This window comes from Cibotium barometz, chromosome 44, assembly GCF_041138505.1.
Source record: "Cibotium barometz isolate CiBa-2024 chromosome 44, ASM4113850v1, whole genome shotgun sequence".
In the NCBI taxonomy this organism is placed as follows: Eukaryota; Viridiplantae; Streptophyta; class Polypodiopsida; order Cyatheales; family Cibotiaceae; genus Cibotium; species Cibotium barometz.
In genome coordinates, this window is record NC_141089.1 from 8,180,925 (window position 1) to 8,208,862 (window position 27,938).

Consider the following 27,938-nt stretch of genomic DNA (forward strand, 5'->3'; position numbering starts at 1 on the left):
TCTTGGCATGCTTTTCCTTTCAAAAATTTACACTTGATTTTGTAACTAAAGTTTCCAAAATCTCAACCATTACTTTCAAAGTAAACCAAATTTTTGGCTTGCTTTTTTCAATCTTATCATTAAAAAATAAATTAAAGGACAATTTTTTTCTAAACTTTTCAAAATCACAGCCATTAATTTCAAGGCTAGCCGAAATTTCAATAGGTTTTTCTTAATCTTAGCCTTTAAAAATGTGCAAAATATCATTTTTCTTGCATTGCTACCTATCATGATCAAATAAAAGTAATTGTTCCCCTACTCTTTATCATTTTGGTTCCCACCACCAAGAAACCCTCTCTCTTTGCCCGCACCATCAAGAGATGAACTTTGCCCTTTTGACTTTGCTCCAACCATCATGAGATGAACTTTGCCTACATAATGTTTAGAAAACACGAACAACCTTTTTGGCCTATGTTTTTGGCCTACCATGTTGGACCTTTATAGTGATGAGTATCATTTTGTGCTAGGTCTCTACAGACTACGATAAAGAAAAATGTTTGAGCTAAGATTTCATTCTTAAGGGAAAGAGGACCACATGGCTCGTTAAGAACTTTTTTTTATAAAAGAATCGTCTCTCTCTCTCTCTCTCTCCCTCCCCCAAACCCACCTCCAATTAAACCTATTTTGTAGCTTTTTCTATTGCAGAGTAGGCTAAAATGAAACCATCCTACCTTTGAGTTTTTACCCTATGCACTTTCTACCCTATCTTGAGAGCATTGAGAGCATGAAAGATCATTATCATTTCCTTTAACGTCCACAAAGGGTATGCAATATGTATCATTTAAATATCTAATAGTGGCTCCACACGCGGGTTGGGGGGTCACTAAAAAATATGTAAGATAGCATGTGAGGTCAACAAAAGGGTTTTTTTCTCTTGTGGAGTTATAAAAAAATTACATACATGAGGGGATTTTTAATTGAAATGGTGAAATGTTTGGTACAGAACGGAAGGGGTGTTTTTAAAATTTGAAAATCCGTAAGTAGGGTTTGTTTAATATCCCTTGAGTGCAAGTGCTACATACAGGGTTAATAGAGTGACCCCCCTGAGAATAGTGGTAGAAATAAACATAATAAAAGAATTTCACCACATCAACATCTTGATTATAATAAGTAATCAATAGATCTTGATTATAATGAGAGTAATTTTATTTGAGTTTATGAAATGATATTCACTTTTGCACGTGTTATAGGCTTGCCATTGAGCCATAACATATGGGTTAAATGTCATTATATAGTTTAACATACAAGGAGACATGTAATGCAACAAATTACTAAGCTACTCAAGTGTATAATGACATGAGCATGCATTTTACATAAAGTAATTGTGTTTTTTTAAAAGCTCCATGATGAAAAAGTTTGAGATCAAAGTATTGAAAATTTGGCTTTTCAATTAACCACTCAAACCTAAGTTGAAGAATCAAGAAAACTTTTCTATTGTGATAAAGATGGTATTTGCGATATTATTCCATGGATGTGAGATCATCTAAGAAAAATATCTCTTGAAAACCTAAATCAAATCACCAAAACTTACCGTATCATAAGAGAATTCTTAAGAGAAACTCCTTAATATATAGTATACAACTTCAATAATAATAAAGAAAGATGGTTTTAGCACAAAAATCTATAAAGCCAATAAAAAATTAAGTGAGACATTTTTTTGAAATCACTGTAATTGATAGTAGGCTGGGCCATGATATAATGATGAAAGTGGATCGCTTAGTCAAATTGGTCTCTACCTTGTTTTAATACAATTTTGACATGTTAATCTTAGGCGCAGGATTGAGAGGATTTGTAAAGGATTATTCTCAAATATTTTTAAAAACTACAAGAAAAAGTTGCAATAAGGGTGGTCAAAAACCACCCTTCTGACCCACTCAAAAGGTGATTTCATGGCTACTCTTTCAGACCATTAGTTCTTTTTTTTAAAATGGCAACCTTTGATTAGCTACCATTTTCTCCCTTTAAAAAAAGGATGGCCAATGCAAGGTCACCCTTTCTACTTACCATGAAAAAAAAAGAAGCAATGGCCACCCTAAATATTCATAAATAGGTGATGTAGTTATGTACACAGTTTTGAGTGCAAGCCAATTAGCACTAGCTTCATCTACCATAAATCCTCTGAATTCTGGTATTAAATAATCATTCTTCAATATCTATGCATTCAACATTCTCCAAAAATACACCATGCCTCTTTATGCTCATATTTGAATTCACATGTTTGAATTGTAAGAAGTTCCCAAATGAAAGGATCATAAACATGGGCTCCCATTGCTTACCAACGTTTCACATGATGCACATGATCAAAACGCACCCATTAATCTCCAAGGATTCCTCCTTGATGTATTCTATTAGCTAGATCAGCCCCAGAACCAGGTCTAATACTGGACATCTTAAAAACATGGGGTTGGCCTATCATCTCCTAATTGCTTAATAGTGTGCTTTGCAAGAAAGGATACTTACACCTTTTCTTCAACTCAAGTAATGAGTCCAAAACGAGTGTCATCCCTCTCTATATCTATTATTACGAATTGCACAGCCCTTTGAAGTCTTCTTCTTTGAGCTAAAAGTGTGATTTATCCCAGTACCTCTTAAAGGCGAGTGCCATCTAATTCCTCCAATTTTTCATCATTATTTTCCATTAGCAGCATCCCCATCACCAAGTTGTTTATAACATCAACCTCAATGTTTTTGGTAGTAGTGTATGGGTTTAGCACGTGTTGACACCATACCATTTAGTTGCTTTACTCATACCCTTGAAAGTCCTATGCTGATACCATACCATTTACTTGCTTTACTCATACCCTTGAAAGTCCTATGTTGATAGGGTGGTCATGGACCCCTAAATGTAAGCACACCTTGTTGTGTGAAATCTCTCATTAGGAATATAGTAATATATTAATGCATGGCATGACATAACACACTCAGGCATTTCACCACAATGAAAACACACGAGATAATTGGACCAATTACTCATATGTAATTGGTCCTAGTGGTGGGCACATTCTCCTTAACTTTCCCTTCCAATGAGTTTCATTTACTAGCCCTACCAGTTCAAGGAAGGAATAATCAACATTGATACACCTTAGGTAACCACCACATCTACTCATTGTTGATACAACTCAGGTAACCACCACATCTACTCATTCTAACCACCCCATTGAATGTATCCATTGAAGACGTGTATTTTGTACACACATGGACACCATCAAATGTCTAGTCCATTCCCAACATGGGAGACCCCTTTGGTGTGGAAAGTAGCTCAAAAACAATTCATTGTAGCTCATAGGTATTTCTATAACTCTCTCCCATTGACTCAGCTGAAACATTACATTGTGTGTTTGTGTTGTGATAAAGATAGTTTAGCAAGGGAAGTGTTGCTAAATAAGATTAAGAGGAATTCCATTGCCTCTTTGGAAAACAAGTTGGAAAATCTATGTGGAGTTCTTTTGGATGTGTGTCCATTAGTGACCCCAAGGGATTAATCCCTTTTATATTACATGAATGACATTAAACTAGAGGGAAGAAAGCACATGTTCACTACTTTGAGAATGAAGGATATACCAAGGCATAGTCAAAGAATGCAATGCAAGGTGATGCATCAACTGTGAAGTCAAATGTTAAGATTATACAAGCAGTAAGTCAAGTTATATAAGTGTACACAGTGTCACATGGGTTCTACTTTGAATTATGGTTCCAATATGCATGAATGAAACTATGGTTGAATTATTGAATTGCTTTTTTGTTGATGTTAGATATCTCTCTCACTTGTTGGGAAAAAAAGGATTTCTGAGATGGCAAAGCAATGCACATGGTGGAAAGAAATATCTAGGCGTTGACTTGTTTGTATCCTACAAGCATGCATGGTCTCTCCGAATGGGAGTTGGGAAATTTTCCTTGGGTGGATAGACTTTACCCCATGACATGTGGAGAGGGGGACATGTACAAGTTGAATGCTACAAAGAAATGGGCCTCAATGGAAACTCATGAGAAGTCAAGAGAAATAAAAGGAGGAAAGGGGGCAATAAATAAAGACAAAATAGAACGTACTGTGTGCGTGCCATATAGTAATCCTACACAAGAACTTTAAAGTATGTTGCATATATTCAGTGTGGTGAGGAATGCTATATTCATTTTTTATGCATAGCTATTGAGGATGAGGATGCCCTAAATCACCCCTGACACATCAATCCATAGCATTAGTATAGGAGCTACTCAACAGATCCATGGGAAAGGAGATGGTATGTATTTCTTTTATGTCCTTTATTTGAGCATTATACATGTATTATGTCTTTTGCTAAGTTTGAAAATCTTCATGCATGCCAATTGTAAATCGTGTGGTATTGTCTTGAAGGTCCTTACCTTACCTAGGTGGAGCACTACATTAGAGTGCAGGACCTTGAGGCGGCTAGATAAGTTGTCATGAACGATAAGCTCCCTTTTGGATATGCCACATGCATTGGAGAGCTCTTGACAATGAGGACCCTAACATTGAAGCAATGTATTGTAGATGAATATGTTGAAGTAAGTGGCCTATTTATGAATACATGGGACCCTAAGACATTGTCATGATATGTAGTTGTGTGCTTCATAGTTATTATTTGTGAAGCATTTTTCTATGGAGGGAGGCCTGCCATGTTTATTGTAGATAGTTATTTAGCATCTATTTAACATGCATAAAATCATCCCATCAGATGATGTTTGGACACATTATATACTAGATGTCCACAAGACTACTGTACCATCGTCATCATAACCTGTTCAAAGAAGCTTAGAGAACTTTGCTAGTTTTTTTTAATGCATCCAAAAGTTGTTATGTGTGGTAGGTGGTCATGTGCTGGACATGGGGTGTGGGATAGCTCCCCTCATGAGAGCTTGCCAGACCTTTGGAAGGCATTGTTTATCCTTCAACTTGGATGCCTCTATAGTGTATGCCTTAGTGCTGGACATGGGGTGTGGGATAGCTCCCCTCATGAGAGCTTGCCAGACCTCTGGAAGGCATTGTTTATCCTTAAACTTGGATGCCTCTATAGTGTATGCCTTAGTGTAGGTTGTAGCTAGGAAGAGGGCAAGAGTTGAGGATAGGCAAGTGGATGAGGGGGATGAAGACTGTGAGAAGAGGCTAGTTGTTAGACCTTTTGACTAGTTAGACACATCTTCGCTACACTCACTTTTTTTAGACAATATGTTTATAGATTCTATTTTAGCTTGTGTGTTTGTTTACATTTGAAGTATTGTAGTGCCATTGAGGGCTACACATTTTGTATTGGTGCCTACATTGGGGGCTACACATTTTGTATGTCATTTAGTTTCTTGGATTGTAGATTGCAAATTAGAATCTTTTTGGAATGATGTAAGGAATGACCACTCATTAAATTATAAAATTCATGTTTTCATGTAGCAACCTCCAATCTATGTAGAATCCATGGGGATAACGAAATGGCCAACAAATAGGAGATATAATGCATGGAAGGGAGACCGACATCGAGAAAATTCATGTTTTCATGTATCTACCTGCCAATCTATGCATAATCCATGGCTAAAGAAATGGCCACCACGGATAGGAGCTATAATGCACGTGGAAAGGAGACCGACATCAAGAAAAGAGTGGCTTTATAGATGATGAGTGTGAAGAGGATCAAATGTGTTTTACTATTTCTTATTGATCATGAGTTGTATAATTTTGAAAACAAACATTTTTTGTTTATACTACACCTATGATGGTGTTACAATAGTTCTAATTTTAGTTCAAAATTATTGGAGAATTGTGAATATTTGTGATGACCGCATTTGCATGATGGTAGTGTGACATGAAAAATTGATATCTTTCATTATCAATTTTTTGCATATTTTGATGGTTTCTTAATGGTAATAAGGTGGAAGCTTGTCCAAGAAGATTGCAGCGCCCACAATGGAATAACGACGTGGTGATGCGGCGGCTTGGCGGCTATCCCAATAACAACATTCTATCTTCAAATATAATGGTTTTACTTGATTTAGGGTGCACACCTTGTAAATGCCACAAGTATGCTTGATAAATACTTTGGTATGGTCGATAGGCTAGTGATGTGGAAAATAAAAGTGGGCCTTCATGCTCACATGGATTTTAATTATATTATTAATATAGTATTCACCATAAGGCTACAAGTTGGGGAGTGTGAAAGGCATGTGGAGGAGTGTGTGTAGGTGCATAATTGGGAAAGATTCTTCTAGAATGCCTACATGGAAGAGGAGAATTCTGCCATGTGTAAGTGGGATCTCCACCTACATGCCACTTAGACTTGGCTATTATCTCATCACACTCTCAAAGTCAAAAAGTCTTCAATTTAATAATCAATAGAAGACTTAGCCTAAGAGGACAATTGATGGTGACATCTACCCTTATGTCACTGAAGGGTTGAAGATTTTTATGTTGTAATTTGTAACAATGGAAGAGAGGGTGATTCTCTACCTATAAAAGGAGCCCTCCTCTCCCTTTCAAATCAAAGGAATGAGCCTCCTCAATTGAGCATTTTGTGTCATTGCCATTCTCTTATCTTTCAAACCCTTATTCAAACACTCTCTTTACATGTGAATGTCTCATTTAGCATTAGCTCCTCATGCTTAACCATATTTTGGACCTCTTTGATGATTCATGATAAGTGGGATAAGGAGTTATTATCTTGGCGGGCCTGTGACTTCTCAAGGTAGCCCTTGCTTTATTGCCGCCCTCCTTTGGAGGTACCAATGGTTTTAGCGGTAATGAGCATGTGGAAAGACTTTGGAGACCATAGGTAAATCTTTACGATTGTCTGCTGAGCAATGTTAACCCTTACCCTCTAACTTGAATCATGAAGGAGATGAAAGGCAAGAGGCTGTGTTAAAATTGAGGTTTCATGCAAAGAGAGAGAAGTGCAGTTTTTGTGGTCCAATACCCAAATTTCAACCGGTAATTACTCATCACTCGGGTGTTGGTTTCTTAAATTGATTATATGGCTAGGAAGCTCTTTCTATATTCTTTCCATTCGTGTAACTAATTTCTTAATCCCTTACTTCATTGATGATCAGAATTTCTCCCAAAGTTGCTAATTTTTAGGCGAATTTTGGCAGTTTTATAGTCTTGTAGTAAAATGCTCATAACTTTTTGCTCGGTTGTCCATTTTTGAAAGTTTTATATGGGCGCGAAGCTCTCTTCAAGCTCTATGCACTTATATAATCCTTTTTTGCATAGCCTATATGGATTTAAAACTGCAATTCTCTGTGTATCTCTGTTTTTATAGAATTTTGGCAGTTTTATAGTCTTGCAGTAAAATGCTCATAACTTTTCGCTCGGTTGTCTGTTTTTGAGAGTTTTTATATAGACACGAAGCTCTTTTCAAGCTCTACGCATCTATATAATCCTCTGTTACAGAGCCTATATGGATTTAAAACTGCAATCCTCTGTGTATCTCTGTTTTTATTGCTTTTTGGCTATTCTTTCTTCTTAATCATGATTAATTTCTCCTAATCTCTTATCAAAAGGCAAACCCCATGTGTCTTATCGTCTTGTAAGTGATTGTTATATTTATTTTCTTTAATATGTTCCGTCCAAATCGCCCAATTCGAACGGATGAACCTTACCAATATTCCCCGTATGTTTCCGTTCACATAATCCTGAGTCGGAAGATTTTCTCCCAACAAACAATCGCCCTCTTGTTTGGAGCTGCAAGATTGGCAGAAATTCTTACTTCTCCGGAGCCTTTCATCTTTCCTTCTATGAATTATGATCTCACCTTTGATGTGTATATCTTTATCTTAACCTAGGGAGAGAAAGGGAGGTGAGGAGGCTGTGAGGTTTCATTCAAATGTGTTTTTGATTCTAAGAAGTGACCGAAGTCCAAACCCCAACTTCATGTCAGATCTTTTGGTGGAGTTGACGGGCAAGTTTTACTTAGAATTATTCTATTTCAACCTCAAGGTCCCGCACGATTAAAGGAAAGTTATTTTGAAACAAGTAAATTTCCCTTGTTGCTACTCATCTTTTGGTGCAAGATGTTCAACATTCCGGTGTTCCGAGGATCGAAAGAAGAAGACCCGGGGAGTTATCTCTGAGAGTTTAACCGAGCATGCCGCTTGATAGGTTGGTCTATGAAGGAGAGGGCAGAAATACTTCCAGATTTCTTGGAGGGTGTGGCCTTAACTTGGCATGAGGCTTTGCCAGAGGAGTCCAAGAATGATTGGGAAAGGTTGACCAAAGCAATGAAGGAGAGATTTGGGACAGTGGAGTCACCAAATGCTTTACTATTGCAGTTGGATCAGATTTTCCAAAAGGATGGAGAGTCAGTTTCTGCCTTTTCAGTGAGCTATGAAGCCTTATTCATCAAATATCAACAAGCTGCTTTACATGTTATTGCTTTTTCTTCTTCACCTTCTATGGAAGATTCAAAGAGTTCTTTAGCAATGGAGCACCTTAAGATGAGCAAGTTTATCAGGGCTTTGGATCCCCGCTTGCATGGAAAAGTTCTTAGCAAAGATCCCACTAGTTTTAAAGAGGCCCTTCGTATTGCTTTGAAGAAGGAGGCCACTCTTCATATTGAGTCCACATTCCAATCTTCTCCAAGTGTGCCAACCCCACCACGAGTAGAGATAGCCTCAACATCTCAGGTACAAGCTCCATCCTTGGATCATAACATTGCACAACTTATGGCAGAATTTGCTGATTTGAAGTTACACTTAGTCAATGCAAGGCCATCTAGGGTTCCACGAGCTGAGGATAAACCTAGGGATAGAAGTAGTGTCACATGCTATGAATGTCAAGAGAAGGGGCACTATCGCACTGAGTGTCCAAAGTTGAGGAAAAGTGAGGATAAAAGTTTAGCACTTTCAGAGGAAATATGCTCAGAAGAAGAGAAAACATTGATGCCATTAATGGCAAAAAGGGGTCGTAAAACTAGAAGCCAGGAAGAAGAAGAACAAGAAGATAAATCTGAAGAAGAGGAGAAAAATAAGAAGAAGAAGAAGTCGTCTAGGAGAAAAATTGGACAATCTGACTTTCCTCTTGGACAAGGATCTCTTAGTTATGACCTCTTAACAGATCTTAGGGAGAAAACAGCACAAATCACATTTGGGCAGCTTTTGGCACTCTCTCCAAAGCTCAGAAAGGAATGGGGTAAGCTGGCTAGCACAAGGGAATCTAAGAAAAAGAAGAAGAGGGATAATGGGACTCCTATGGTTCAAAAGGTGGATATTGATGTAGGAGATGACGTGCCTGTGAGATTGATGTCATCATTGAGGGGTAGACAATTTCTAATGCATACATTGATGGAGGTGCATCAATCAATGTCATGAGTGAAAAAACAATGAAAGATGTTGATTTAAAGTTGTCTTCTACTAACTCTCCCTATCGCATCAAACTTGCTGACAATACTAGGGTGAAAAACTTAGGAATTGTCAGGAATTTGGGAGTGGATGTATGTGGTATTTCTGTGCCTACAACTTTTTTGGTCATTCCTACAAAGCCTAATGCTAGGGCTTACCCATTGATATTGGGTAGGCCATGGCTTCGCCAAGTGAAGGCAATTCAAAAGTGGGAGACAGGTGATCTTATTCTACAAGGTGAGAATAAGAAGGTCCACTACAACATCAAGAGTCGTCGCAAGAAAGTGGTAAGAGGTGAACCTTCAACTTCCGAAAGTTCAGAGTCAGAGTCATCCGATGAAGAGGAGACAAGTGGTAGCTCCGAGGATTCCATCTCAGAAGGAGAGGTGGAGGGAGTTACATTTGGTCTTTCCCTGGGAAGGGATCGAGGGGATGCTGAAGACAATCGAGCCTTGGAAGGGGAAGCTTCTTCAACCATGTGCAAGAAAGGAGATGTGGACCTCACTAGTCTTCACCAACAGAATGAACTTCTTCTTGATGAGTCCATAGCACGTACTGAAAGGGAGGATTACTTAAAAATGTTGGATGGATTTCCTAACCTTTTTGCAAACAGCTACTCACAAGTATGCCAAGTTACCCTAGTAGAGCACAAGATTGATCTCAAGCCCCAAAGTAAGCCAGTGGTACAGCGGCTAAGGCATTTGGGAGTAGTGCAAGCGGAGGTGCTTAAGAAGGAGGTAACTAATTTGCTTGAAGCTGGATTTATTTTTCCAGTAGAGAATTCAGAGTGGATTTCCCCAGTTGTAGTCACTCCCAAAAAGGGTGGAAAATGGCGTGTGTGTGTGGACTTTCGCCCTCTGAATGCATGCACAAAGAGGGATTATTATCCTCTACCCTTTCAGGATGAGATTTTGGACCAAGTTGCAGGTCATGAGTTGTATTCAGTGTGTGTGATGGATACTCTGGATACTTTCAAATCTGGATTTGTGAAGAAGATCAAAGGAAAACCTCATTTATCACCCCTTGGGGAGTGTATGCCTATAGGGTGATGCCATTTGGCTTGACCAATGTACCAGCAACTTTTCAATGCTTCATGAGTCAGGTATTTGCACCTTACTTGGGAAAGTTTATAAGGGTCTTTCTGGATGATTTTTGCATTTATTCAAGCCGCATGGATCACTTGGAAAAGTTGAGGTTGGCCTTGCAAAGTATTGATGATGCAAAAGGGTGTCTTAATCCTGGAAAATGCCGCTTGGCACGAAGGAAGGTGGTTCTCTTGGGACATGTTATCTCAGAAGAAGGCATAGAGATGGATCCTGAGAAGGTGCAGGCAATTGTGGCCCTCCCACCACCTACAAATGTACGGGAGGTAAGGGGGATTTTGGGTAAAACAAAGTACTACCAACGCTTTGTTGACATGTTTTCTGAGAAGATGTATCCTATAAATCTGTTGACAAAGAAGAATGTTTCTTTCCAATGGGGGCCCGATCAAATTCAATTTTTTTGTTTGCTCAAGGAATGCATGAGTCAAAGTCCAATTGTGCAGCCTCCTCCTAGGTGGGGGGAGGACTTTTATGTGAACCCAAGTGTCTCATCACATTCAGCGGGTGCTATACTCTTGTAAAAGGGAGAGCAAGGGTGTATGCAACCAGTGTATTATGCAAGCCGACAACTCACTGATGCCAAGGAGAGGTATGGTGAAATGGAGAAAGGTGGTTTGTCTCTTGTTTTTGCAGTAAAGAAGTTCAAGTCATACTTGTTACCTCGCCCTTTTTTCTTCCTCGCATCTCAACCTTCTTTACAATTCTTGGTTCGTAAACCCAATCCTACAGGAGAGAAGTTTGCAAAGTGGATTTGTGAGCTTCAAGAATTCTCTTTCACTTTTATTACAGAAAACACCACTAGGGCCTCTCTTGCAGATTTGCTTACCAGGAAGGAAGAGGAAGAAGGAACAGGAGCAAAGGAAGAAGTGTCTGAAGATTTGGAGACACCACCAACTGCTTTCACTATGCATTTTGATGGAGCCTTTAGCCCTTCCAGGCAATGTGGGGCTGGGGGGATAGTTTTATTTGATCCAGGAGGAAAAGAGGTATGATGGCCATGTGGAGAAACCCCTCGATAAGAAGCTTCTTCGACGTTGGGAAGGCCCCTTCAGGATAAAGCAAAAGTTCAAAAATAACACCTATCTTCTAGAGGATGCAAGTGGCCAGGCGGTTCCCGGACGTGCCAATGAGTACCGACGGCGGCTAAGATATTTTACCCTCAAGCACCATGGCCAGCAGATCCCCAAGGCAAGTATGGAGGATCTGCTGGGGGGGAAAGATGTGACATGAAAAATTGATATCTTTCATTATCAATTTTTTGCATATTTTGATGGTTTCTCAATGGTAATAAGGTGGAAGCTTGTCCAAGCAGATTGCGGCGCCCACAATGGAATAACGACGTGGTGATGCAGCGGCTTGGCGGCTACCCCAATAACAGCATTCTATCTTTAAATATAATGGTTTTACTTGATTTAGGGTGCACACCTTGTAAATGCCACAAGTATTCTTGATAAATACTTTGGTATGGTCGATAGGCTAGTGATGTGGAAAATAAAAGTGGGCCTTCATGCTCACATGGATTTTAATTGTATTATTAATATAGTATTCACCACCATAAGGCTACAAGTTGGAGAGTGTGGAAGGCATGTGGAGGAGTGTGTGCAGGTGCATAAATGGGAAAGATTCTTCTAGAATGCCTACATAGAAGAGGAGAATTCCGTCATGTGTAAGTTGGATCTCCACCTACATGCCACTTAGACTTGGCTATTATCTCATCACACTCTCAAAGTCAAAAAGTCTTCAATTTTATAATCAATAGAAGACTTAGCCTAAGAGGACAATTGATGGTGACATCTACCCTTATGTCACTGAAGGGTTGAAGATTTTTATGTTGTAATTTGTAACAATGGAAGAGAGGGTGATTCTCCACCTATAAAAGGAGCCCTCCTCTCCCTTTCAAATCAAAGGAATGAGCCTCCTCAATTGAGCATTTTGTGTCATTGCCATTCTCTTATCTTTCAAACCCTTATTCAAACACTCTCTTTACATGTGTGTCTCATTTAGCATTAGCTCCTCATGCTTAACCATATTTTGGACCTCTTTGATGATTCATGATAAGTGGGATAAGGAGTTATTATCTTGGCGGGCCTGTGACTTCTCAAGGTAGCCCTTGCCTTATTGCTGCCCTCCATTGGAGGTACCAATGGTTTTAGCGGTAATGAGCATGTGGAAAGACTTTGGAGACCATAGGTAAATCTTTACGATTGTCTGCTGAGCAATGTTAACCCTTACCCTCTAGCTTGAATCATGAAGGAGATGAAAGGCAAGAGGCTGTGTTAAAATTGAGGTTTCATGCAAAGAGAGCGAAGTGCAGTTTTTGTGGTCCAATACCTAAATTTCAACCGGTAATTACTCATCACTCGGGTGTTGGTTTCTTAAATTGATTATATGGCTAGGAAGCTCTTTCTATATTCTTTCCATTCGTGTAACTAATTTCTTAATCCCTTACTTCATTGATGATCAGAATTCCTCCCAAAGTTGCTAATTTTTAGGCGAATTTTGGCAGTTTTATAGTCTTGTAGTAAAATGCTCATAACTTTTCGCTCGGTTGTCCATTTTTGAAAGTTTTATATGGGCGCGAAGCTCTCTTCAAGCTCTATGCACTTATATAATCCTTTTTTGCATAGCCTATATGGATTTAAAACTGCAATTCTCTGTGTATCTCTGTTTTTATAGAATTTTGGCAGTTTTATAGTCTTGCAGTAAAATACTCATAACTTTTCGCTCGGTTGTCTGTTTTTGAAAGTTTTTATATAGACACGAAGCTCTCTTCAAGCTCTACGCATCTATATAATCCTCTCTTACAGAGCCTATATGGATTTAAAACTGCAATCCTCTGTGTATCTCTGTTTTTATTGCTTTTTGGCTATTCTTTCTCTTAATCATGATTAATTCCTCCTAATCTCTTATCAAAAGGCAAACCCCATGTGTCTTATCGTCTTGTAAGTGATTGCTATATTTATTTTCTTTAATATGTTCCGTCCAAATCGCCCAATTCGAACGGATGAACCTTACTAATATTCCCCGTATGTTTCCGTTCACAAAGAATCACCCTCTTGTTTGGAGCTGCAAGACTGGCAGAAATTCTTACTTCTCCGGAGCCTTTCATCTTTCCTTCCATGAATTATGATCTCACCTTTGATGTGTATATCTTTATCTTAACCTAGGGAGAGAAAGGGAGGTGAGGAGGCTGTGAGGTTTCATTCAGATGTGTTTTTGATTCTAAGAAGTGACCGAAGTCCAAACCCCAACTTCGTGTCACAGTAGTGAGGATTCAATATGTCATAATATATTCTATATTAGGTAATTCTATTAATTCTTGATCTGGCAATGAAGTGGATCAAGAATCTCAATATTTATAAGGCTGAACAATAGTCTTGCTAGCTCTAAGAAGTGAAATTCCAATGCTCTTTTCTCAATTTTTGGGGTCGCTCGATTTCTATCACTCGGTTTATGATTGCATCATGAAATTGTAGATGCCACTATCATAAATGCAAATACAGAGACCACAAATGGTGGCCCAATAATGACCATGGAGGCCATAAATTCCATTGTTGGGCTAAAACCACATGCAGAGATCCCATGCCATCACATGCATGTGGAAGCAATTAGATACTACCCGACAGTCAAACTTAGGTAAGACCTTTGTAATGGCATCACGAACTATCATGAATATTGAGAAGTTATTTGGGAAAGCATGGCCACATAAATGAAGTAACTTCTGATGTATAAGAAGATATGGAAATTAATTAAGGAGAATGCACCCGCTGATCCATCTGAGGATTGGACTAAAAAAAATGAACAGGCACTGTCATTAATTGGATTGCACTTGGACACTAACCTTCTCTATCACATTGAAACAATGGAAACATAATCATGGGATGAGTTAAATCTTATATTTGGTTCCAAGGCCAAAAATCAGAAAATCCATTTGAAAATAGAATTTTATGGCTTAAAGATGGAATTTCATGAGTCACTAGAACAATTCATAAGACTCGGGGGGTTCACTATATGTAAACTCTCTATATCATGTGAGTTCAAGACCTAATTTAAAAACCACTTATATGTAATGTTTTCATGAATAAAACATACCCTTTTTATATTCAATCTGTAAATACCTCCTTTAAATGGTACCCTTATGTATGTAAAAAATTTTTATTGAAAAGGGATTAAAAAACCCCTTCTGTTGAACCCACATGCTACACTTACATATTTATGAGTGACCCTCCCTCCCCCCCCCCCCCTCGAGAGTCATAAGAAAAATGAGAAGCATCATGACCGAGTTGGATGGCATTGATGTAAAGATAGGTGAAAAGGATGCACTTGCCATACTTATAAAAAGCATGCACAAATGAATATGGTCCACTAGTGCCCACCCTAAAGAATTTACCTGAACCAATATTTGAGGGGTGTATTTTATCAATACTTGAAGAAGAGAAGTGGCTAAAGAATGGAACACAAAGTATATCAAAGGAACAAGTATTCTACACCAAAAAGGGCATAAAAGAATGCTACCACCACTACGAAAGGAAAGGACACTTCAAAAACGAATGCAGACTTAAACACATACCCAATTGTAGACATTGTAACAAACTTAGGCACAAGGAAGAAGAATGTAGACCGAAGAACCAGGAGGCCAACTACGTGGAGGCTTCATCAAGCAAAGAGAAGATCTCTGACAAGCATCTCTTCTAAACCAAAGCTACATCGACAACCCTCACCACCTTAGCCCATGATTTATAAAAGGTCACTGATGAGTAGACCTAGTTCTTTGTATTGTATTTTCTTATCACACCTGACCACCTTGAGAATATCAATTTATGCACCTAGGGGAGTGATAACATCTTGTAATACCACACTTGATCACCTTGATGAGTAGCATGTTACACTAAGGAGAAGTGATGGATCTTTTATAATTCACATCCAATCACCTTGAAATAGCCTACACTATTGAGATATTGATCTCAACTAGTGCTACGTCAGACATTGATGACCCGCCTAGGTGACAGCCACTAGCATGGCTGATGAGATTATGGTTGATATGCTGCTAGTGTGGATGACAGGCTATGTGACAACCACTTTGGAGTACTAGAGTTATGGCATAGTTATATCGCCAGCTCATATAGTCAGGTTCACACTATAGACTGACCATTTTGTATGTTGTTGTAGGAGAGTACTTTCCTATTTATGTATGTACTCTTATCTTTTAGTTATATGATTGTAGAGAAGAGAAGAAGATAGAAGCAAATTCTACCATCCATCTCTCTCTTGTATCTTTCACTCTCTTGTGTGTGTGTGTGTTTGCTTGCAAAGAACTCAAGCTCTCTATCCTCTCCACATTCTCTTTATGGTATCAGATCTCTGGTTCATGTGAGAGCTAAGGGGGAATGTAAGAGGAAAGAACAAGAAAGCAAGGAAGATATACACAGGTAAGAGCTTCATCATCTCTTTCCCTTCTTGGTTTAGGTACAATACCACTCAGTAGCTCTGAGAGCTACACATCTAGGATTGAGGAGCCGTCTACTTGGGCTTGTGTGGTGTGTAGCACTTTGTACTATAGTTTTTTGGCTAGAAACACATTTGGGCGTGTCTTGGTCTTCGTTTTGTCACTACAACAGTGTAACAATGTAATGTATTTTGGGAGTGCAGATAGTGTTTGCACATGTATTGTTGACATTGGGTGTATGTACATGTACTTTGGTCAAATCTGGTGACCTATAGATTGTGTTGAAGCTGCTACAGTAGCCAGAAAAGATACTGCTATGTTACACGTATGGTTGGCAAAGAAATCAAAATACAAATAACATAGAGTACTATTATTGTGGCAAACCAAGGCACATGGCAAAGGATTGCTATAAAAGGAAGAATGGCATTAAAAGTGGAAAGTTACAGCAAGGTAACTATGCATCATCTAGTAAACAAGGAGGTGATGTGTCAGAAGTGAGCAGTTGATGTAGCACATGCTGAGTTTCAAAAGAGAAGATGTGTCGGGATCTCAAGATACATGGTATGTGGACTCTGGTGCCTATAACCATATGACCAGTCATGTTGAGTGGTCATTAGGAAAAATTCAGGCTCCAAATGGGCCTCTCTCCTCCTGGAATCTCGAAAAAGTACAAAAAATAGTATTATTATATTGGGTTTCTCTCTCTTCTTTTCAAATCTAAATTCATCTTTTTCTATATTTTCTAAAGAGATTCAATGCTTGTTTTAATCTAATGTTCTTAAATTCTACGCAACTTCAACCACTACGAGTGGAAATTCATAAATGTGAAAAGCTAGTACTCTATAAAGTAAGAAAACAAGTATGAGGATATTTTTGACATATGTAACTATGCAACTATATTTCTGACATAAGTACCACATGGAATTAGAGGACTTTGATCGAAAATAGAGGCATTTTTTAAAAGAACTCGAATATATCTTTAGAAGCGAACTTAGTATTGTGTAAAGTTTGTTTTTTCAGTGTAATTAAACATGCTTAAGTTCTATTCTAGTGCATTTTCATGAAGTTATGGTGGTTTTCATTCGGTAATTTTTCTGATTCAATAGCCACTCTTCTCCATTTGAATTTCCCTCCATTAAAATCTTCAATCTCTCAAGGAAGCGTCTAAGCTTTCACCTGAATCTCCTCTTTCCTCACATACTATTTATGCATGGACAATAATGAAGAGAGATTTAGCTTTTTGGTCAGGGATTTCACTGACGTAAATGAGAACATGTGAACATGTTAATAACATATGTTAATAACACAAAAAATCTTGTGATCACATGTTATATTCACAAAGCTTTTACAAGGGCCTAAAAAAATTATCTTTGTCGGGCATAAAAAATCTTCTTAGGTGGCCACTGACCTGCTATTATGTGAAGATGGTAACATGAGAACATGTGAATAGCTTATTCCCATGTGTAGCCAAGCTTTTAAGGGGTTCCCAATGATGGCAAGTGACCTGTTATTTTGTGAACGGTAACATGAGAACATGTGAATAACTTGCTCACATGTGTTATTAACACACAAAATCTTGTGATCACGTGAATATTAAATCCCTGTTTTTGGTGTCTTCAAGTGGAACCAAAAAATTATATTTACCTTCATTGATTTTCTATACTCGATTATTTTGCTACCAAGAAGTGTTATTACATCAACAAGGGCATCAAGAAATGTTGCTACCGTGCTCAATGTAGGTATGGCATTAATTTTTATGTTATTTGAAATGCAAGTGTCTGAACTTAATGATAATGTTTTACTACACCATATTTTTTTGCAAAGAAAGGAGTTAGTTACAATTTTAGTATTGTCTTGTGGTCTGTAGAACATCAGAGATAATCCTAAGAAGTGATGTATGCATGTGGACTTGGATGATAAGTATGCTCCTTTCTATAAGAGAACAGAGGCTTCTAATGTCAACCCTTATGTCATGCAACAAGCCAGGGAATTAGGGAGAAAGCATGTTGATATATGGATGGAAGAATCAATTTACCCACCTGATCCCTTGACCCAACAACCACCTAAATTTTCAGGCCTAACTTCTTTGATTAAATATGTTTGTGAGGGCAATGCAGGCTTGCTTGGTTACACAAGGCTTACTAGTCAGGTGCAAAGCATTTGGATATCGTCCACACAAAGGATGCTAATGATGAAGGAAGCTTAGATCAGGTAGTTGAATGCTCAACTGTCTAACAAAGATAATGAATACAATGAGTTGGTAGAAGTTGTCACGCTCAGCATTTGCAGAACCATGAATCGGATAAAAAAGAAAAGGATCTAGAGGCAAAGAACAATAAATTAGAAGGGAGTTGTTTTATACAGGGACTTGGATCAAAAACACGACAAGAGCACAAGCTAGATGGACTACTTCAAGACCTTGCATGGGAGGACAAACTCTTAAGCACAAAGCTCCCTTGGAGGAAACTCTCTCACAACTACACGTCATTGGCCTAGGAGGTGGCTTTGTTGGAGGTGCTTGATCAAAGAGGATCAAGGCCTTGTTTTGGGTGTTGATTAGCTACAAAACAAAGATCCGCATGTAGGTATTTATCATGGTACTATGAAGGTGAAAAGGCAGTATAGCTTGAGATGAGTTAACTGGTAAAAAGGCAGAGATTAAGGTGTGATCAACATTTTGGGTTAATTAGTTAGTAATAAGGAGGGGTAATTAGTGAGTTGATTGGTTGGATACTAATTAAGGGGTTGGGTGAATTGGAGGTGGCCGTGTTGGAGGTGCACAAGAGGTGGTTTTTTTAAAGGAGGGTTGCAACCCTTGGTTGTGGGGACAAGGGTTGCGGGGACAGCTTATGATGGGATAGGATGTGGGGACACAGCTTATGATGGGATAGGATGTGAGGAGGCAGCATGCGCAACAAGAAGGGAGAGGGGATCATCACGGGCAAATGAGATAGCAAGGGGATAGAGGCTGCACCATCGAGGGGGAGAAGAAAAGAATGGCACTGCCCTTGCACAGAGGGGAGAGGACACGTTCTTGTGCATAAGTAAGGTGGTGCATGGTGCCTAGCAGAGCAGCAATTAGACAACATAGCACATAAGCATAACAAAAGCACAGTAGTATAAGTCTAGGGGCGCAGTCACAACCTTGAAGGAAGGCACAAAAAGAACGAACCCTGCTTAGCCACCACCTTGCACAAAAACGACCCTTGCGCAACAGCATATAAGCAGCACCTAGCACAGTAGTACCCGAGCTTGCCAACCCTGCGCATCACTATAATCAGCACCTTGTGCAACATGACAAGAAGAAGCAACCGTTTTACATCTGTAGGACATAACAAAGGGGCCAAGCCCATTCAAGCTATGTATGACCTAGTCATTGCCAACATACAATTTTCTCTTAAAGCTCTCATGTGATAGGAAAAAGAAACATAACAACCTCCCTTAAGGAAAATCTTTCACAACTACAGGCCATTGGAGTGTCCGTGTTGGAGGTGCTCGATCAAAGAGGTTCAAGTCCCTATTTTGGGTGTTGATCGACATGTACGTATTTATCGTGGTACTATAAAGGTGAAAAGGTGCTGCAACTTTAGATGGGTTAACTAGTGAAAAGGCAAATATTAATTTTTGGGTTAATTAGTTAGTAATTAGAAGGGGCAATTAAAGTGGGTTGATCGGTTGGATGATGGGCAATTATTATTATGAGATACTAATTAAGGGGTCGGGTGAATTGGAGGTGCACGAGAGGTGGTTTTTTTTAAGAAGGGTTGCAACCCTTGGTTGTGGGGGCACAACTTATTATGGGAAGAGGGAATGATGTGTTGGATGGGTTTTCTGGAGGAGTGGATCCATGGTGTTTCAGGAATTTACTCGGCCTCTCATAGTTAACCCATCTGAAGCTGCAATGCCTTTTCACCTTAATATTTGTTGTCTAGTTGAGACTTTCTAGTGGATCCCGAGGGGAACTCCACTCCGTTATCTTGGATGCGAGGTTGGCAACGATATCTCCCCAGAGCATCAATTAACCTCTCTTCTTCTGAGCATTTGGAAGAAGCTTCGATACTAGAGTTCAACAAGTCTTTCTTTAGCCAACCGAGTGGTGGGGGCAAACCAGGTTCCTCTTACCATGTGGAATATTACTTCTTGATGGGTCTTCTCCCGGGCCTGCATCGGTTAGGCTCAACGAGATGGATCCACAACTCTTTGTGGGATTTGGCAACGATGATAGGAGGCCTACCCAGGCCAAGGTGGCCTTTAGAGAGTAGCACCACAGAGGGTGCCTAGGCATCATTGACCCACCATTCAAAGCCATGCCCTTTTGGGGAAGCTGATTGTTAGAGGACTTTTTCCAAGCGGTAATCCATTATCTTGGCTAAGATATTCGCTCATACACTGAGTTTGGGAGGGGGGAGGGGGGGTGGGGGGGCTTGGCCACCACAAAGCACTAGATGGATCTTTATGGAGATGTAGGACCATTGTTTTAGCCCAGCTTTTGAGGACGGATTTTCAACTAGCCTATTACGAGCTTGGGACTACCTCGGGCCATCCTTCTAATTGTCTATTCTAGTAGCCTCTGAGGAGCACCTCTGCGATAGCCCTTGATTTGGAGCCTAGTGATCTGTTTACCTAGTGGGGTCACATTCTAGGGGCTCGACCTCATGTATCATGTGGGAAGCTTTAAGCACGGGACCTATTAGGTCCCTTGGAGATTGATTTACATTCAGATAGCTTCCCTTAGTGGCTCAAGAGAGAGGACTTACTGGGATTTGGGGCAAAAATAAATAGCCTAGACCTTGACTCTGCCATTCCTCCAGAGTGGCTAACCCTAATCATTGACCCTATTCCCCCATAGTGGCTGGGAGTATTTATCAGGTATGACATTATCCTTGTAGTTCAGGGTGCAGATGAGAGCTCTCCCTTACTCACTTTTTTGATTCGGCTTGATGGCAGATTAGTGAGATCAGAGCCCCCTTGGAGAACTTTAGTGGATGCACGTTATAGGGGGTGAGGGTGATCAGATATTCCATGCACATGAGTGGCACATTGACCCACCACTGGCCAAGGTAGCTAGGAGAGACTAGCATTTTAAGGATTCGAGAGAGCCCGACCCATCATGCACCTCTAGTGTGGGACCCAGCCTCCCAGGGGAGTGGACTTGGTGTGATCTTGTAGATAGGGAGGAGACTCTGGGTACCTTGTTTGGCACATGCACTGCATGGCTTGGCTGTAGGATCCAGATGCCCGAGGTTGAGGGCACTCGAGTTAGTAGCAAGTCACTGGAAGTCTCAGCAAGGCCTGTCTCACTGCACTTTCTCTTAGATTTGTGGAAGAGGCTCTGGGATAGTTTTTGACCTCGGAAGATCACCCTCTTTTTGTGGTTGCCACAGCACATAGAGTTTGGCAATTGGCATGTGGTTGGCCACCATTAGCGGTAGACCAATAGCATATTCGAGATGTGGCCATCCCTAGGAATCTGAAAGACATTGTCTTTTGGATTGCTCAAAGGCTTAGCAGGTTTGGTAATAGATTCTATACATCTTCACTATGGATAGGGCTTGTTCCCATACTATTACATGGGGCACTATCACTTGCGCCACCCACTGAGGTCCATGTTATTATGTCTTATAATGAGGAAGGTGGAGGGCTAGCCCTTAAGGTCTCTCACCTTTGCATTGCGACAGTGCTAGTCCCAACCCCATCTACTAGTCTCACTAGACTCCTAGTTCAAGCCAAACATGGTAGATTTGTAGCAGCATTGTTTCATGGCACATTTGGAGAGCTCGTTATAGCAAAGTCATTGCAGGCACCCACACTACACCTACGAAGTCCATTAGGAGCATCTGGCTCGACATCATTCATACCCTCTATGGTTAGTGTGGGAGAAGCTTTAGGGTAGCTCTGACCATATGCAGAATTGTCAAGAAGCCTTCCTGAGGCTCTGGCGAGACCTGGTTTTTTTCTCACAAATAGTGGTGGTGAGCCCGCTTGGCATTATATACCACTTGTGTGGTTATTTCCTCCCCCACTCCTTGTACGAGATAGTCTTCTCCTCATAGAGCAGCGAGCCGGAGGAGAAGTGCATCCTTCCCTCCCTTTTTGTTCTTTGATCCTTGTTCCATACATGCAGGCGAGCTTGTATCTAGCCTTTTGAGGATTTTTTTTTGTTAACTAATAGAAGGATCCTATTTTTGGGGAAAACAAAGAATATAAGAAGAGAAGTATCGTGTAGTAGTATAGTATATAGCATATAAGAAGAGTAGAAAGGGAGAGCTACCACATGACAGCTCCCAAATAAGTATCGTAGCATAGTATATAGTATAGAAGAAGAGCAGTAGTAGTATAGTATAGTATAGAAGAAAAGAAGAAAGGGAGAGCTACTAAATAATCTCTCTCTCTCTCTCTCTCTCTCTCTCTCTCTCTTAACTCTCTAATCCTCTATATATATATATATATATATATATATATATATATATATATATGATAGTAATATAGTGGTATAGTATAGAAGAAGAGTAGTAGTAGTATATTATTTAGTATAGAAGAAGAGAAGATATCGTGATTTGCCATGTGGGGCAGTTCAAAGCAGCCATGTGGCAAGTCCCAAATGAGATATTATATAAGCATTCTATAGAGTGTCCACTATAAAGTCATAAACCTTAATGAATCAAAATGGAGTAGGGAAAATTTGATAAACATCCCACTTTTATCCTTTAATCCCTGAGCACCCTACACGTTACATGATCTCAAAAAATAGGTGCATAACTTTTGTTCAACCTTCTAGACTTTAAAAAAAAAAACATTCATCTTTAACTTGAGAGTTCAAGCTATGGAATGTATGGATAGAATGCTGTTAAGAAATGGTAAGTTTTGTCAATGAGATCAATGGTGACAACCTCGGCTTTTAGACATGTAGATCTTACATTTGAACCTTGGCACTAACATAGATATAAGAATAAAAATAATCAAACTCTTAAAAATAATGTCAAGCCTTCCTGTTTTGAATTAGGTTTTCAATAAATGTTTTGATTTATGCCCAAGGTCTATCAACATACACCTTAAAGTTTCTTACATGCATGGTTTCTTGACTTTTCCAAAAGTGAGAATACCACTATGTAAATCTCTGTCTTTTCATCATTGACAATGTTTTGAAAATCACTTGTGGCTCAATCTTGAGCCATGTTTAATACATGTACGAAAAGGGAAAATCATTTTACAAAGTCAAATCAAATTAATCCATATGGTCAAGAGGTTTAAGTTATTTGTGCTTGCCAGCACAAGTTGGATGTTCAAAGAAGAAAATTTGCATTCTCTTTGTGGAAGTCAAATAAAGCGGCATTGATCTTTCAAGGTCTAAATGCTCTCAAGCCAAGGTGGGGAATGGGGAGTGGAAAAGTTTCACTTTCTCTCACACCATGCAATTAGAAAAGTACCCAAATAGGTTTTGTTGCAAATATATATATATATATATATATATAGATAGATAGATAGAGAGGGAGAGAGAGAATATTCCAAAAGTAGAAGCTGTTAAACAGGTACATGAGGTCCTCACTCCTTGCACTTCTTTGGGGGTAGAGTTTGAAATAGTAGTTAAAACTTTTCCTCACTTCTTTGACTATAGAGACTTACGCACAAAACCATACTCAACCCAAAAGCCTATAGTATGGCTGGCCAAAAGGTTGTTTCTGTTTTTCTAAACATTTTGTGGGCAGAGATCATCTCAGAGGGTTGGGTAGATGGGAGGGTGTCTTGGTGGTGGGGGATGGAAAGGGCAAAGAGAAAGGGAACAACAATGATTCTTTGGCCTTGGTAGGTGAGTCTTGGCTTCTTTTTTCTTTGAGCTATGAAGGCTTGATCACAGAGAGAGACACATAGACAAGCAAAAACACATACACATATACACACACACACACCTTAAAGCAAGATTGGAAAGAAAACGCGGCTCATGGCTGTATGGCGCAAACAGTTGGTGTCTCTTTTCTCATTGAATGCTTTTTTTTTTTTTTGGGCATGTCTTGTGTTAGTGTAATGTCTCGATTATGATGGGCAGCCTTCTCGCCAGCTTTACGAATGGGAAATTGGTCACCGTGTCTCTCTCCGCCAACTCCCACCTGCTCGTGCATGGAAAAAACAAATTTGATCACTGATATATTTTGAGGAAAATTGATTAAATATCAAGGTTATACGCTTTGGGTATTATTTTAACCTTTAATTATTAAGCTTACTTGTACTTAGTCACGAGGTGATGCAGGAAAACCACAGCTTCTAGGCGAGCTATGTCGATTCCGGCACAGTATCTAGGGCCGCCTCCAAATGGTGTGAAGTGCGACAAGGAAACTTTCTCCTGGAATGCATTAAACTGTTGTTAATTAAGCATAGAAAGGATTTAATATTGAGAATGTGTGTGATTAGTGTGTGTGAGAGTGTGATTAGTGATTAGTTTAGCAATATTTAGCCTATTTTTACAATGAGGGTCACCTGCCATCTCCACGGGTTGAATTTATGGGCGTCCGGGTAGATATCTTCATCCAAGTGAACCCCTCTGAAGAGTGGAAACACCGCCCACCCTTTGGGTATCACAAAATCTGCCTTGGACAAAATTTAAGAAGATTTTCTTCAATCAATATAAGACAACAATTTGGATTCTTTTTTCTTTTTTTTTTTTGGCTAAGCTCACACTTTGATCTATGAAAGATTAAAATCTTAGAAGAGGGTTATGGTTGAAGAAAATTAACCTTTAATATGGACGTCTACCAATGCCTTTCGAATCACCCCTTTTACAATGTTTCCCAAACGTAACGTCTCACTGAGTACCTGTAAGATGGGAATTACTTTAAGAAACAATACAGTGAAAAAATACAGTTGCATTGCATTAAATGATAAATTGAGTGCAATAAAAAACTTGGAGCAATCAAAGACGTTGAACTTGTTCACTTTTTTTTCTTTCTTTCTAATCCAACAATTTGAAGCCTTTAGAGGGCATCAAAGCCCTTCAAACTTTTAGAGAATGTCTATTACAATAATAGGGTTGAAAAAAGGTCACCTCTAAATTTTGCACAAACATATATATATTTTAAGGTAAACCTAGTTTATGGCCTTTAAATTGAAGGTTCCTTCAAATTGGCTAGGATAACCCTAGTTTATGGCCCTCAAATTTCAGCTGTGAAATCTACTTATTTTTTCCCTTATCCAACTTAGGATCTCTTGAATATTCCCCCAACCAAAAAAAAAACCTTTAGTGTATTACATGTATTTACAATATTTACATATGCACAAAATATCGAGCATGCTAAAAAGAAACTATAAATAGAAAAGAAAAACAATTGTATTTATTTACAAAAACCATGTGTATACACCTACTTTTCGTTACCCTCGCATCAAAATGGCATGGTGATTTCTTTTTTTTTGTAAGAATAAAAATAAAAATTAAAAAAAGGACAAGAAAATATGTACAAAATGGCTCAGACATGACATGAGAGCCCAATATCCAGTCAAACTACACATGGTGATTTCTAAGAAATCTGATGACAATGATTTCTTAGAAATGAGGCCCTAGGCTGAAGATAAATTAAGCCCTTTTTTATTTCTTTCTTAACACTTTCATAGGGGGGTGCATTTCACTTTTGATTAAACAATATTGAAATAGGGGTCTATTTTATAAAAGAGGCTTAGAGTACTTTACACTGTGGGTGAAGGGTAGTTGTGATAGGTAATGCCTCCATGTGAGCTTTTCTCCTTTGTTCCTCACTATGAGCTCTACATTTTCTTCCTGCATGCAAAAGCATACTTGTTTATTGCACCAAAAGCCACCAAAGTGTCAGCAAGTAATCATATGTAAAAACACCCTAGATTCTAAACCACCACCACCACCACCATAGATAACATACTCTAGTGCACACAAACGTGCCATCAACTACACACAAGTGTGTGGGAGATGCTTTAGGCCTTATTTTGTATTTTGGTCCTCCTTTTGCAATTGTATGATTTAATTTTGTTTTTTTGTATTAAATTTTTGTCAAATGGTCTGTATTTTGGTTCAACTTTGGCAATGGCATGCTTTAATTTATTAGGACTTTTAGACATCCAAATAAGATAAGCAAATACCCAAGTCTGGTCTCATGGAGATAATCAAATGTAATAATTAGCTAGCACTTTTAATGATTTTTTTAAAAGCAATTTAAGGTTATCGATGCAATTTGAGCATAATTAATACGCAACATTTTGATTAACGGTTTGTAAACTTACCCTTAATTGTTGTAAGGCCTTGGGGCATTCTGAGATGTATTTGACTGCAAGTGTCATGAGCATGGCCACGGAGTCTTCAGCGGGAAACAAAAAGCTAACAATGTTGTCTGTGATGAACTCAAGAGGGTATTGATCGCCCCTTGCATTCCTCTCATCTAGCAAAACCCCCAGAATGTCTTGGGGTTTACATGCCTCACTGACATCTTTATAATCACTGCAATTCTGGCTTAATTTCCTCTCACTTATGATCTCTTTGATCATCTCCACCATTCTCGCCCTGGTCTGAATCAAGCATCCAAAGAGTCCTACTAAACTCACTGTTGATATTAAGAGCTCCTTTGAGGGTTACCATTAATCAAATTTTAGCATATGATTCGTGCCATAGCGTAATTGAGGGTGCAACAATATTAAGCCCTTATAAGATATAAATATTAATCAACAGAATTGCTTGATTAAGAAGCAGGAAAATAATTACTTGTAAGGATTTGTAGAAGGTGGTGCCCGGAAGCTTGATTGGGACCGAGACTACTCCAGCAATAAATTTGTGGAATTCTAATCTCAAAGCCTTTGTTGTTGCTCCGGGGTTGAGGCCTAGAAGGACCTTAACTGTCACATTAAAGCTGATCTGGAGTAATCAAATTGCAATCGAAATATAAGGGGTTCAATAAGGCTAATACAATCCACACAACAATAAATTACTCCATAAAATCCAATCGATTTTAAGGCCTTAGACTAGGGGTTCAATAAACCTATTGTAATTAACCACATAAACAATTGCATTTATTAATGCTAACCTAATATATAATCCACATAACAATTGAATCGATTCTTACTGCTGGCAATAATTATGATATAGAGGCTTGCCTTTTTGGTTTCCTCCTCCACATAGACCTTGGCCTTGTTGCTCCAATTCTGCATTGAGTGGCTTATGAAGGCTTCTATGTGGTGTAAGAGGTGGTCTTTGAGCTCTTGGGATTTGAGAAGGGCTGCAACTAATCCATGCACTCTCTTGTGCAAGCTGCCTTCAAGCATGAGGATCGCCCACTTCCCCCACAGCTCTTTTAGCGACGTCGGATAGTCCGGCACAAACAGCCGCCCGTCGCTGTTCAATATGAAACGGTTCACCTCCGCATCCACACTCACAACAGTTGGCTTCCCAAACAGATGCGTGGTAAAGATCCGCCCATACCTGTTGATCACGCACCTCATTTAACTTAATCCCATCACTAATCATCCCCACAACACTAATCGTCCCCACAATCCCTTCTTGTTGGGCATTGATCCATAAAGAGAGCTATGATCATTAACGAGAGCTTACCGGGAGCGTCGATCTTTGACGAAGCTGTCCGGATAATCGTGCGATCGGTACGAAGCGATGAACTGCAGTGACTCGCCCACAAACGGCAGCCCAAAGCTACCAGGAGGAATTAATTTACCACTTAATCCCACTTGATTACCGATGTAATTAGAGAAGGAAAGCTGCTTAATCCACCGGATTAACAACACTATTATAAGTAGAGACAGTATGCCTAACACGGTGATCAACAAATCCGAGTGGTGGTTCGACATGATGAGCTGCTGCTGCTGCCTTACGCAGCAACTGTGCTATAAACTACGTATACAGTGTGTAGTGATCAGCTGCAGGTGCATGATGGATTGTTCTATGAATTATTAAGGGGAGCCAAGGCAGCTAATAATTATAAGGCTTTCTATGATCTCTTTCTGATACTCTCTAGTCTATCGCTCTCTCAGGGCGGCAGATCGAACTACCGCGAGTC

The 27,938-nt window shown here is 39.3% G+C and overlaps 1 protein-coding gene across 1 annotated transcript; it reads right to left on the reverse strand.

Annotated features, from left to right (window-relative positions):
* Window positions 1-23,027: 23,027 nt before the first annotated feature.
* LOC147612918 (cytochrome P450 90D2-like) lies at window positions 23,028-27,933 on the reverse strand. The gene is made up of 9 exons (XM_086782189.1): window positions 27,479-27,933; window positions 27,025-27,349; window positions 26,636-26,785; window positions 26,161-26,442; window positions 25,598-25,684; window positions 24,651-24,729; window positions 24,394-24,500; window positions 24,141-24,259; window positions 23,028-24,026 (listed from the first exon to the last, which is right to left on the reverse strand). Exons 1-9 carry the CDS (start codon window positions 27,727-27,729, stop codon window positions 23,936-23,938), a joined length of 1,491 nt encoding a protein of 496 aa, XP_086638315.1. The 5' UTR covers window positions 27,730-27,933; the 3' UTR covers window positions 23,028-23,935.
* Window positions 27,934-27,938: the final 5 nt, after the last annotated feature.